This window comes from Triplophysa rosa, linkage group LG8 (genome assembly GCF_024868665.1).
Source record: "Triplophysa rosa linkage group LG8, Trosa_1v2, whole genome shotgun sequence".
NCBI classification, from domain to species: Eukaryota; Metazoa; Chordata; class Actinopteri; order Cypriniformes; family Nemacheilidae; genus Triplophysa; species Triplophysa rosa.
The window spans coordinates 20447375-20460695 of record NC_079897.1 but is presented as its reverse complement, the minus strand read 5'-3'; the positions used below and the strand labels follow the sequence as shown (position 1 = coordinate 20460695).

Genomic DNA, 13321 nt, shown 5'->3' with positions numbered 1-13321 from the left:
TGATAGTAAAAACTAAATGTCTCCAGTACAGCAACAGTTACCTAAAAAGTCAAGTTAATTTAATAAGTAACCAACTGTCAAGCAAATGTAGCAATGTAGTTAAACATAAAATATTTGTGACATAGTGAAGTTGAAATATGTTCCATGGGTATGTATCTGTTTCACTTGTTTGTCTGGTCTCTTGTCTTTGCATTATTATTAATGTATGAATTTATGATATAAAACTGTCCATATTATATCAAGTGCCTCAAGTGCTTTACATCATATTAATATCTGCTTTAAGAAATTAGTGAAAATGTGTGGCCTTGTATGTGATAGCACTTTGGCACTTGACAATGAATGTTATAACTAATTTCAGACAATATTCAATTCAATTCTATCTTACAGGCTAATCATCAAACCACCCCACCAGCTCCAGCAACTCCACCAGTCCAACGACCCCACTGAGAAACTGCATCACTCTACCAGAAAATTCATCACTCCACTCATTAGCCATCCTGCTGAAAACAAAGACATACACCCGTTAACAAGCCACATTAAAGTGAAATAAAATAATAATAAGCTTATGTCATTTCAGTCTCTGTAACAGACTACCTGCTTAATAATAACAATAACGAAATAATAATCGGTCCTACTGTACATGTGTAGTGTTTGTGTGTATTATTTGCCTGTATTAAATAAATAATAACAACTCCCACCACAACTGAAACTGAGACTGCATGACTACAGGAAAATCTCTTGCTTGAGACTTTTCTATCAGCTCCTATTAAGGAGAGAGAACAATGTGTCAGAGGTTTAAGTTGTGTGGCACAGTTTAAATTCATCAATGTATCTAAGTTTATTGTTAGTATAGTTAACTGCAGTTAGAACATATAAATCTAAGTAGCTATTATCTACCAATACACATTAACTAAAGCTGACTACTACTGGATGTGAGAGATCAACTAATATGTTAAAAAGACAAGAAATGCAGTCATTTCAGCAACAAATGTGGTCGAAAAATACTGAAATAAATGTGCTTTGGTGCTGAAATTCAATATTTGAAACTATCTATCACCACAAGTCATATTCCACGCCATTTTATGAGGCGCCGTATAGGGTAAATCAAACTGCGCTTATGAATACATATATAAAAGCGTGCATACACATATATACATTGCTCACATATACATGTATACTATTGGATGTTCAAGCAAACACATATGAAAAACATGTGCGCACTAATGTGAAATCCATACCAATACATCTTATGTTAGTTAAGCTTGCATGTACACTTTTTCGCGCATACATAAACTCGATGCGTGCAAACACACCTATACAATACTCGCACATACATATAAACTCTGCGTACATACACATCTATAAAACATTCGCACATACATACAAACTCTGCGTACACACACATCTATAAAACACTCGCACAAACATACAAACTCTGCGTACATACACATCTATAAAACACTCGCACATACATACAAACTCTGCGCACATAGACATCTATAAAACACTCGCACATACATACAAAATATGACACCCTTAGTTTGCATGCATAGTGATTTCATATGTGGATGTGCGTGCTTTTCAGTGTAAACGGAAGGCATTTCAGTGTAAACGGAAGTCGTCTTCATTTAGATCAACATGAATCTAAAATCGATAATAGCCTTAACGTTTATTAGTGCTTTGCTTGCTTGTGCAAGTTGCAACCCAGCTAACAATTTTTGGTTCCCAGAACGTTACCCTAAAGTTAGTTTTTGGTTCCCAGAACGTTATTTCTAAGGTTCGTTTTTGGTTCTCCGGGAAAGTTTTCTTTACGTTAATAGAACGTTAGTTTCTGGTTCCCATAACGTTCTGGGAACCAAAAACTAACATTAGGGGAATGTTACTCTAACGTTAAAGAAACCATGAAACTAACGTTTTATTTCCGTAAAGATAACCCAAAATAAACCTTAAAAAATATTTTCTGATAAAGAAACATTCCCAGAAGGTTAGCCTAAAATATTTTTCTAGGGTCCGTTTGGCCTCACTACACGTCTGTAATGAATACATCCATGCTGTGTTTTTATCCATCGCTTAATGTCTAATCTAATTAAAATAAGTAAAATAAATCATCACACACAATATGGAGGATGAAATCAATGCATTAGATTATTCTTTTAGCCTATTAATTCCGTTTTCATTACTGAAGAAGCAGATTTAAACAGCGCAGTATATCATTTCTAATAAAACCACACTGTGTGTAGGCCAACATCAGACATTTTAGATATTGAAATAAAATAACCAATGACATCTACACAATATTTAAAGCAGATTTTAATTGACAGAAGAATAAACATTTAATTATCTTCAGGCAATATTCTTGTCTCACCAGAGAAGTATAGCGCGGCGCCGTCTTTAGATATAACAATCAAAAGCCCTGAGTTTCATTACATCACGGTCTGTTGATTTAGATTGAAAATCACGAAAATATAAGTTTACTCTCAAATAGGGAATTAAAAATAAAATAAATAAACCGCTAAACTAATGTGTTAGTGTGTGAGGTAAAACGAAATGACCGTTAATTTTTAAATGACGGGAGTCCACGGCAAAGCGGAAAATGAACCCATTATAATTTCAATTTTTGTCCACGCTGGATCCGGCGAATCGTGCGAAGCGACAAACCCTAAGCACATGCTGGTTGCACTGCAAAAAATGACTTTCTACGAAGTCTTTTCTTTCATATTTTCCGGTAAAAATTACTATTATATATATTAAACATTCTTGAATCAAGAAGCATTTTCTTGATGAGCAAACTGACCTAAGAAAATAAGTCATGTTTTTAGTAAAAAAATATGAAATTTCAGTGAATTTGTGCTTAAAACAAGCAAAAAATCTGGCAATGGGGTAAGAAAAATAAACTTGAATTGAGTGACTAAGAAAAAGGTCAACCTTAATTCAAGATTATTTTTCTTACCCCATTGGCAGATTTTTTTGTTGCTTGTTTTAAGCACAAATTCACTGAAATTTCATATTTTTTTACTAAAAACAAGACTTATTTTCTTAGGTCATTTTGCTCATCAAGAAAATGCATCTTGATTCAAGAATTTGTAGACATTTTCACTGGAAAACAAGAAAAAAAGACTAAGTAAGAAAGTCATTTTTTGCAGTGTGTCATGTTGCGTCGCGCCTGTCGCGTCCGGTGTGGACACGGTGTTAGGCACTTTAAAACGCTATTAAAGAAATCGGCTACATCATCTGCATTGCAACTTTGCAGAAGCAAGCAAAGCACTAATAAACGTTAAGGCTATTATCGCTTTTAGATTCATGTTGATCTAAATGAAGACGACTTCCGTTTACACTGAAATGCCTTCCGTTTACACTGAAAAGCACGCACATCCACATATGAAATCACTATGCATGCAAACTAAAGCGTGTCATATTTTGTATGTATGTGCGAGTGTTTTATAGATGTGTATGTACGCAGAGTTTGTATGTTTGTGCGAGTGTTTTATAGATGTGTGTGTACGCAGAGTTTGTATGTATGTGCGAATGTTTTATAGATGTGTGTGTACGCAGAGTTTGTATGTATGTGCGAGTATTGTATAGGTGTGTTTGCACGCATCGAGTTATGTATGCGCGAAAAAGTGTACATGCAAGCTTAACTAACATAATATGTATTGGTATGGATTTCACATTAGTGAGCACATGTTTTTCATATGTGTTTGCTTGAACATCCAATAGTATACATGTATATGTGAGCAATGTATATATGTGTATGCACGCTTTTATATATGTATTCATAAGCGCAGTTTGATTTAAACCCTATACGGCGCCTCATACCATTTCCCTTCTTTCATTAACATATCAAAGCTTTAAATATGCTTTGTCTTGCGAATCGCGATGACATCCTGAAGAGGTAAAACATTGCCAGCATTTAAAATATAACAGCAGAGGATCCAACGCCCCCGAGCCCCAACTACAATATTTAAAATTACTCTTATTTTATCGCTCAGGCATACGTGTCAACATCTGTTTAAATGTTTTATTACGTGAACCGCAAGAGCAAAGTTTGTGGCGACTGAAATTTAAAGGCTCTGGTAACTGCAACAGTCTTCTTACAAACACCAGTTCAAACATGTTCACCTTCAATTCAACACCGCCAGCTCAGTAACAAAAACAAGCTTTATGAATATTTTATGAGATATAGAGTGGCATCAGGAATAAAAAGTAAACTTTACTTACTTGTTGAGTGTGCTCTTGCGTTCCTCTCTGTTTTTGAACCGATGCAGGCACACTGCACAGAACTGTGCAGCGTCGAGCTTCTCCAGTAAGGAGCGTTTTGGTTGGTGGATCAAAAGCTCAACGCGATTGGCTGAACAGGCCATCCTTTAAAAAAAAGTTAAGCTTGAATCTCACCGTGGCAGGACAGTCTCAAAAATACCACACACAAATTCAAAGCAATCCACACACATGTGACGATTTGCAAATGCAGATTCACCAATCCATAAATACATGTAACAACATTCACAAATGTTTACTGGAAAGTAATTCAAGAACATGATTTATACATATTTGTGAAAACATTCTGAATTTATTTCTGCGAGATATATTTGTGTGAGCATTTGGGGAAAATGTTTGTGAATTTATGAATTGTGTTTTGAATTTACGAATCTGATTTTGTGAATGTGAATTGTGCTGTGAATTTATGAATTGTGTTTTGTAAATGTATTATTATTGAGACTGATCTGTCTCCATAGTTTCTAATCATATTTAAAATATGTATTTATAAATTACATCACAAATAGTTTGCTAACGTACATTTTGTGAGAGAGATCACTAATGACACATTGAATTGCACGGATAAAGCCAAGTTGCTCATTAGTTATGTCTTATTAATAAGTAGAACTTATTAATATTATTAAGTATACTTAATAGTGAGATGTTTTCAATCTTGATGAAATGTAAACACACGCAGATATACCCACACAGGTGAACCTGGCCTTCATGAACATGTATTGATTGGGAGGGCTAGGCAAAGTCCAGTTACCACTGAGACAAACTGATAAGAGAGTAGACTTTGCCCCGCACAAATCATAATAGGAAGCAAACTGGTGCCAGGCTAAAAGGTAAGTGCCGAATCTAATAGGATTTAAATGAAAAGATATTATAATTTAAACATACTGAATACAGTTTACATCCTCATCATTTGCTCATACAATCATTAGTATTCTTTTTTGTTAATTACGTGTATCATCAGTTTTTGTGACGAGATCTATGATTACGCTTGATTTTCTCTATCAGTTCTTAACTTATGGTGTCATATTATGCTTTATTAGGTTTGTTGAGAGAGCCAATATGAGCAGTGAGCAGCCTCCCCCTCCATACTCCTCCAACTCCTATTACCCCCCGCAACACCCTAATGAAATGCAGGGCAAAGTTGGGGAGGCACCTGTTGGCATGATGCCCCCAGTTGACGAGAGAATCAATATGGGGATTCCAGACAGCGCTCCCCCGGAGTACAACCTGGGCTTTGATAATGTTAACTGCTTTTCAGATGCTGCCATAAGGAGAGGTCAGTTGTGATCGAATCTTTTCTTCTATGACTTGATGTCATTACAATATGAGAGAATGTCATGACAGTTTTGTAATGTTCTCTAATGTATAAATAAATAAATACATTTTAATTGTGCTCAAATCAGCTCAGAAAAGGGTCAAATCATTTATCTTGTAATAGAACTGAAAAGCAATGTCAATTACATAGCATATGACTATACAGATTTATTTGACTAAAGCTAGACTGGTCATTTATAACAATTTGTATGTGTTGCATCCAGGTTTTATTAAAAAGGTGTACCTGACGCTTACGGTTCAATTATTAACAACAGTTGGAATTATCTGTGCTTTTCTTTATTGGTGAGTAGACTGGTATTTATCTAACCACACCTACTTCATTTATTTTTCACAAAGGACAGATAATTACATGTTACATTTACTTCATAGCCTTAAGCACCTCAGCTATATTGTTAAAAACATATTGGACTTATTCTTTGTACCCCACTGAAATTTAAGTTTACTGAAAAGAATGTTATTTTTTACATTTATGTGTTTATTTCTTAAAGGGTGACACTCAGAGTCTGGGTGAGAAACACAAGCTGGTTTCCATACACTATGCTGTGAGCCTTACGTTTTTCTTCTCCTTATTCCTTATTTGTATCACTAAATTGAATTTGATAGTCAATGCCTGTTTTCAACAGTTTCACCTTTGAATAATCTGCATGTATTGGGTCTATCTGTCCTCAACAGAATTCATACATAAGCCTCATCATCTCTTTTGTGTTCATTTAAAATGCCAAGGGCTGCAACATTCGTTCTAATCATTGTGCTTGCCTGTTGTGGTGACATACGTCGGAAGGTTCCCTTGAACTTCCTCTTCCTAGGACTGTTTGTAAGTAAAAGCAGAGAGAGCCATAGTGTTAAAATAGGGTGAGCCAGGTGACAGTTTTGTAATTGCTAAACGTTCCTGTTTTAACAGACGATTGCAGAGGGTTTGCTTCTTGGATCAATAACAGTGTAAGTAAAATTCATAATCCTAATGTACTTCCATTACAACTTTAGTCATTACAGCCAATGTTATAGATTTGTGGTTAGGGATAGTGTAAATAAGTGTAATAGTAATAGTGTGATAAAGTGTAAATAAACTGTCATTACTGTCCAGGTTCTATGCAGCAGAGGCAGTGCTCTGGGCAGCGGGTGCAACTGCTTTAGTGTCACTTGCAATGAGTTTGTTTGCGTTACAGTCTAAAGTAAGTGCATCTGCTTAAAATATCCAGAAATCTCAACTTCGGTGTTATTGAACAGATTTGATGACTGCAATAAATAAACCATATTATAATTTGTTGAGTCTGCTTGGTTGTAGTGGGACTTCACACCTGCTTATGGAACTATGTGGGCAATATGCTGGACACTGTTTTCTTTTGGATTGCTTTGTGCAATCTTGAGATCGCAGGTAAGCCATACAGCCAATTTAATGTATTTCCTCCACTTATCAAAAATGTTCACTTGTTTATATTCATGTGTTAACTTTTATATTCCAAAGTATCTGTACATCACTTATGCATCGCTGGGAACGTTGGTCTTCTCTGTGGTAGGTTAGCTTCTTGACAACTGAATTACTTGATTAATCATGCCTTATTATCAATAAGTAAATATGCATAATCTAGGCTTTAAATAGCGATCATGAGTCAATGGCATTATGTTAAATAGTACCTACTTACTGCTTTCATTATTTTGTGTTTGTAGTACCTGGTAATGGACACACAGCTCATACTGGGTGGAAAGCACAAATACAGCATCAGTCCAGAAGAATACATTTTTGCTGCACTCAACTTGTACCTTGACATTGTGTCAATTTTTCTCTTGTTACTTCAACTCATTGGATTTTGCCGTTGATGTGATTTATGTCTGTAGGTCTGAATGGTCATGGTTTACCCCATTGTGGAGGTAATGTTGCACTGTTTTTCATGAAGTCTCATGGACTCCTACTCCTGTACTTTGTTAAGTTAAATACATTAAAGAGTACACTATTTTATATTATCTGAAAATTGACACTGAAGACCAATAATGCAAAAGGCTTGCGATACTTTTCTCTAAACACATGCCAGTCTTCAGTGTGGTGTGTGTAATAGAATAGCTCGACTGACCTATAATTTCACGAACTAGCCTGTTCAAATATGAATAAAAAATATTTAAATAAAATACATGAATTGATTGATTGATTAATTAATGAAGGCTGTCTTGATGGAGCTGTGTAAATCTGTTATAAAAGGTCAAAGCTGTGTAGGGTTTGCATAAATATGAATAAATATTAACATTATACACAGTTCCTGTCAATCAATTACCGGTATATTACCTAAAGACAGAAACACCTAGTAAGAGAAATTAACGTTACCCTCGGCGATCTTGCATCATGGAAACTTTTATTAAGCATCACAAAATAATACCGGAAGTTGATACCATCGTTACGTCGTCGCATTAAAAAGGTGTCATGGCGGACAACACTCGCGATAAAGAGAAATCGCTGTCAAGAAACAGCAGGATTGCAAACGGCGAAATGCCGAAAACACAGATTCACAAGTCCTGTTCTAAGGGCAAACAGGACACCTCCACCGCTGTCACCACGACGGAATACTGCGAGAAATTACAGGAATGGATCTGGCAGTACTACTACAGCTATATGAACTGGCAAAGCTGGATAGCTATGTCTGCGCTTTCCTTCCCACCGTGTTTCCCGACACAAGGATCAAATGAAACCTCCGGAGCGACGACGTGGGCTACTGATATGTCCAACGGAGACCTTCGCAACTGGTTAAGCAATCCGTTTGCCTTTCCATTACCAACCCTTCCCGTTGCAGGTAACGGAGCAGCTCCGGCTGGGAGCGCGAGCGGACAGAGCTTTCGTGCGCATTCAACAGCACCTGCGCCGCTGCCACAACAACAACAACAGCAGCAGCAGCAGAATGGAAATGCTCAACAGCCAGGTAATGATATCCAGTGTACAATTTATTACTTTTCTCTCATGTTGTTCATTTATATAGTGATCGAAGCAGCGAATCGCGTGATCATCCGATAAACAAATCGTAGTTGATGTCTATAATGTGTTTTGTCTAGGAAGAGAATATTATATCCCATCACCTCTGCAACGCTTCTTGGCGGAAATGGTGGATTTCTTTATTCTTTTCTTTATTAAAGCCACAATTATCCTTAGTATTGTCCACTTTAGTGGAATGAAGTGAGTTTCCCATTTTATTTACATTTCCTAACATATCACACATCAACAAAAGTTGGAGAATCTAACCCCTTGAAATCTCTTTTCAGGGACATTTCAAAGTTTGCCATGCACTTCATTGTAGAGGAGATAGATGAAGACACCTCGATGGAGGAGCTACAGAAGATGATGCTTGTGGCTCTGGTGTACAGAACATTAGTATGCTTTTATGAGGTTAGTTCACATAATTAAACTCATCTGATGAAATTAACATTAAAGCTTAACATAATCAGACTTAACTTTGAATAACTTTGGATTGTTTTCAGATAATATGTATTTGGGGAGCTGGTGGGGCCACACCAGGGAAGTTCCTCGTTGGCTTACGAGTGGTCACTTGTGACAGCTCTGTCCTGGTGCAACCCAACCGAGTCCTTGTTGTACCGGCAACTAACGTCACTCTTTCTGCGTTAGTATTGCTATTTTAATTAACTTATACACATTACATACATTTTCTCCAATGTTGTTTGGTTTGATACTATTTTTTCATAATTATATGTAAAATAATAAAGAAATGACAGTCATTCTTCTTCTTGTAGGTCAACGGTGAGAGCTTTAAACAAGAACTTCTCCATCGCATTCTTCTTTCCAGCGTTCATCACACTTCTTTTCTTTCAGCACAACAGGACTGTATATGACATAGTGGCCGGGACCATTGTGGTCAAGAGAAACAGGCTTAGATGACTTTGTCATGAACTCAACATTGTAAATAAGCATATAGCGAAAATGGGGAGAACCAGGCTAAGTGACATACTGAACTGACCAAATGCTATTTAGCCTTTTGGAGATCTCTCACTTTAAACACATGGACACAGTCATTCCAGTATTTCTCGCTCCATTTCTTCCTGACATAATCTTATAAGCATAAATTGCTTTCTCAAAAGTATTTTTTTATTATTTCTGTTCAAACAATTTTGCATATTTTCCTTGTGCCAAAGTTAATTAATTTATAAATGAGCTGCCTCACAATAACACCAACTTCTAGTACACTTATGTCACCTACCCGTGTGTGGACACAATATTGATTGAAATTAGTTAGAATATTGTATGTGTGTCTTCAGAAAAGGAATGGCATATTTAATATTCATATTTAGTTTGGTTATATATCATAATATTTGAATTTCATAGTAATGTTTTGTACGTAAAAATTAATCACTATTTTATGGCCTTTAGAAGCTTAAATAACTAAAAAAAACCTTGTAATTTTCACTGCATGCCTTCTTCAGCTCTGTGTAATGCGCTGCCCTGAGCCGTTGAGTTTATCAGTTCTAAAGTTGCCTCATTCTTTAGCAGTTTGTTGATATATGCTGTTTCTTTGGATTGCTTAGATATGGCCAAATCAGAAAAATGCAGTTATGCCCCAGAGTAGTCAGCTCATTTTATTTAAAGAGTTTGTTTTGCAATGCACAATGCAGTATTTTGGCAGTACTTGTGTCTAGTTTCCATAAAGTCCTCGTTGTGCAATGAATTCAAAGTAGGCTTAAAGGGATATTTCACCAAAAAATGAAAATCTTTTCATAATTTCTTCGTCATTCCAAACCTGTTTGACTTAGTTTATTCTGTAGAACGCAACAGACATTAAGACTTTCATTTTATGAACACAAAACCACTGAGACATTTCTCAAAATATCTGTTTTTCATCAATTGTTAACACACATTTTTCAATTTTGGGTGAACTGTCCCTTAAAGAAAATTCTTCTGTGTTGAATATGGATTAACGTATTTATACATTTAACAGTTAATAAATAACACTGTCTTTACTGATAATACATCTACTACACAGGGATGGACAGAATCCATCCACTACAATCCATCTAACCACATTAGTAACATATTAGCCTATTTTTTCAGCAATTCACATGAGTCACCAGTAGATGGAGCAAGAACACCGCAGTTTACGGTGTGCATACTTCACTAAGGTCTTAAAATTTGTGAATTTAAGGGAATGTTCACCCACAATTAGAATCGTTTCATCATTTATTTAGTCTTGTCATTCCAAACCTGAATGGCTTTCTTCTGCAGAACCCAAGAGAAGATATTTTCGAGAATGTTGGTAACCAAACAACATCGGACCCTGTTAACTTACATTGTATGGAAACAAAACAATCTCAGAATATCCTCTTTGTATCCCACAGAAGAAAGAGTCATAAACATTCTTTTAATAAAATGAGGATGAATAATCTGGGTGGACTATCCCTATAGATCAGAAAATACTCGCATGTATCTGTTTTAGTATATGGGCTTTTGTACTGCATCCCTTCCAATAAAGAAAATTAAAACTAAAATTACAGTTTTATTAGCGATAATAATTTGGTTTTGTTCAAATGATTTGTAAAGCACTTTACGAAGTAATTCCTTACAATCAAGTCAGGTTTTAGTGAAAAAGAAAAACCAATGTGGAGAAACATGTACACGGTTTTATATAAAGCGTACATATGTGCATGCATACACATGTTAATTTAAACAGATGCAATCCCAAAACACAGTATTAATGAAAAATGTTGACAAATTTGTTGTTTGATTAAATATCCGTATTGGATTTATACCAATCTTATTGTTTGGACTGGCCTTGCTATTGTCAACTCTATTGGACAGCTTTGTTAGATGTCTGGTTTATCTGTGCAAATGTTGATGAAGGTACAGATGAATCTCCCTCCACACAGATCTGTTTTGCTGTCTGTTTCTCTCTTTCTCCCTTTCTTTGACCCAACTGCCTTGTAAAACTCCCCCTCACTATCAGACCTCTACCACTGATATTTTGTTGCAGTTATCAGTGAGCAGTGCTCAGTCATGCTCGACGTGACTTTGTTTATCTCAGATTGAGCATGCTGTGCCTACTATATGACGTCAGTGACTCGATGTGGGGAGTGGACACCGTATGACCTTCTCAAATTGCCATCAGGATGGTGCTGGAATATTATATACTTTCTTTTTATATTAAATCCCGAACAGTCTTGATTGTACATTTTGTAGTAAACAATATCAACCCTTCATATGGTATGTAGCCTGATCTGGTCGAATGAAAACATGACGTCTGGTGTCTGAATGTACTTTATATGAGAACAGTCTGTACTTTAAAAGTTCAAGTATGCACTAATCTCAGCAAATGTGAGGTGTTTTGGAAGCGTGAGTAAAGACAGTTGTATGAGTGGTCTTTAAGGTGAGAGAAAGAAAGGACACAGTCAGCTTCGTAGGCATGTTGTCAGGGGCATTTAAACAACCTTATTGGGGGATTGGGCAGCACTTGCTCATTAATTGGAGGTTTTACATTGTGTAGTGATGATGTCACCAGCAGCCTATCAAAGCCCATGGTGACTGTGATTGGTGTGATCTGATTGGCTGTTCAGTTGAAAATAAGATTGGGGTTGGGTTTTTATCATCCACTATGTTCACTCTGAGGTTTTACAAAACGAGTCTGCTCATCCTAAAAAGATAAACAATATCCAAACAAACAATAGCGACAGTATTGTTCTATAAATCAATTTATTCTCGTTTGCTCTCGCTTTTTTTAGCTTAAGATTGCAGCACAGAGCAACATAGTGAGGAATTGTAGCTTCATGCGTTTATCTGGTGCTATGACTCTTGCGTTGTGAGAAAATGCTTTGCTTGAGGCTAAAACAGGCAGTTCACCTGTATTTTTGACAGACCGTGTTTGACCGTCCAAAAATAAATAAAAAAAAACATACATACAACAACCATCTATGGCATTACAAAACACAGTACTTGCAGTTATAAGTTTGTTTAACCCAGTGAAAGGGAAAACTTGTACAATGTTGTAGCAACATTAACCCAAGAGTAATATATTAAAGTATTACACATGAAATTGTACGGAAAATGTATAATATGCATTAAATTATACAAGGCAAGAATGGTAAAATGAGTCTTATGATTTTAATTCCTTTAGTAAAACGCCTTACTCGATTTTAAAGCCCAGTCATCCTAGAATTTAGAACACTGTTATCACCGTTCAAAAGTGCTGACCAACCTTATCAATGTCCCAGTGTCTGTCTGTAAGCTGATTAATGTTTAACACCTCCCAGGTTACTTTGCTCGTATATATTACTTATGGCTCACTGGCCTACATTTTAAGTAGTGATCCAGTTGCTAGATGAAAACTCTGTGTCCATGTAGGAAGGTGATGAGATGGAAATGGATGGGGGTTCAATGAAAGTGATTTGGTCTATTTTCCATGTCTATAAACTGGACTGTCTGTCTATTATGTGATGATTTGATGTAGAGCAGTTAATAATTATTAATAAGCTGATTTTCAGAAAAACCTCAGAGTGGGAGCTCTATTCAGTGGCAGCTGACTGGTGAATCAAAGGATTCACAGCTTGTCTGTGCTACAGTATTGTGAAAGATAGGTTACGTGATTGTAGGAGACAGGGAGACAGTGCTTGGTTAAACAGAACAGGTACGTAGGTTTAGAAAGAGTGACCACTAAATTGTCATTTTCCTTACACTATCACTATTTTATTACTACATTATTTTGAATAAAAAATATGGGGCATTTTGTCCTCAGGG

General features: G+C 36.1%; 2 protein-coding genes across 2 annotated transcripts; both read left to right on the top strand.

Moving 5' to 3' along the window:
- Positions 1–5094: 5094 nt before the first annotated feature.
- zgc:110410 (uncharacterized protein LOC553618 homolog) lies at positions 5095–7641 on the top strand. The gene is made up of 9 exons (XM_057340733.1): positions 5095–5548; positions 5811–5889; positions 6096–6149; positions 6331–6421; positions 6509–6546; positions 6692–6779; positions 6893–6982; positions 7073–7120; positions 7276–7641. The coding sequence occupies exons 1-9, from the start codon at positions 5251–5253 to the stop codon at positions 7423–7425; spliced, it is 936 nt and encodes a 311-aa protein (XP_057196716.1). The 5' UTR covers positions 5095–5250; the 3' UTR covers positions 7426–7641.
- A 273-nt stretch (positions 7642–7914) lies between these two features.
- Positions 7915–11715, top strand: fam8a1b (family with sequence similarity 8 member A1b). Its single transcript, XM_057340732.1, has 5 exons — positions 7915–8513; positions 8644–8764; positions 8851–8974; positions 9067–9206; positions 9337–11715. Exons 1-5 carry the CDS (start codon positions 8021–8023, stop codon positions 9479–9481), a joined length of 1023 nt encoding a protein of 340 aa, XP_057196715.1. The 5' UTR covers positions 7915–8020; the 3' UTR covers positions 9482–11715.
- Positions 11716–13321: the final 1606 nt, after the last annotated feature.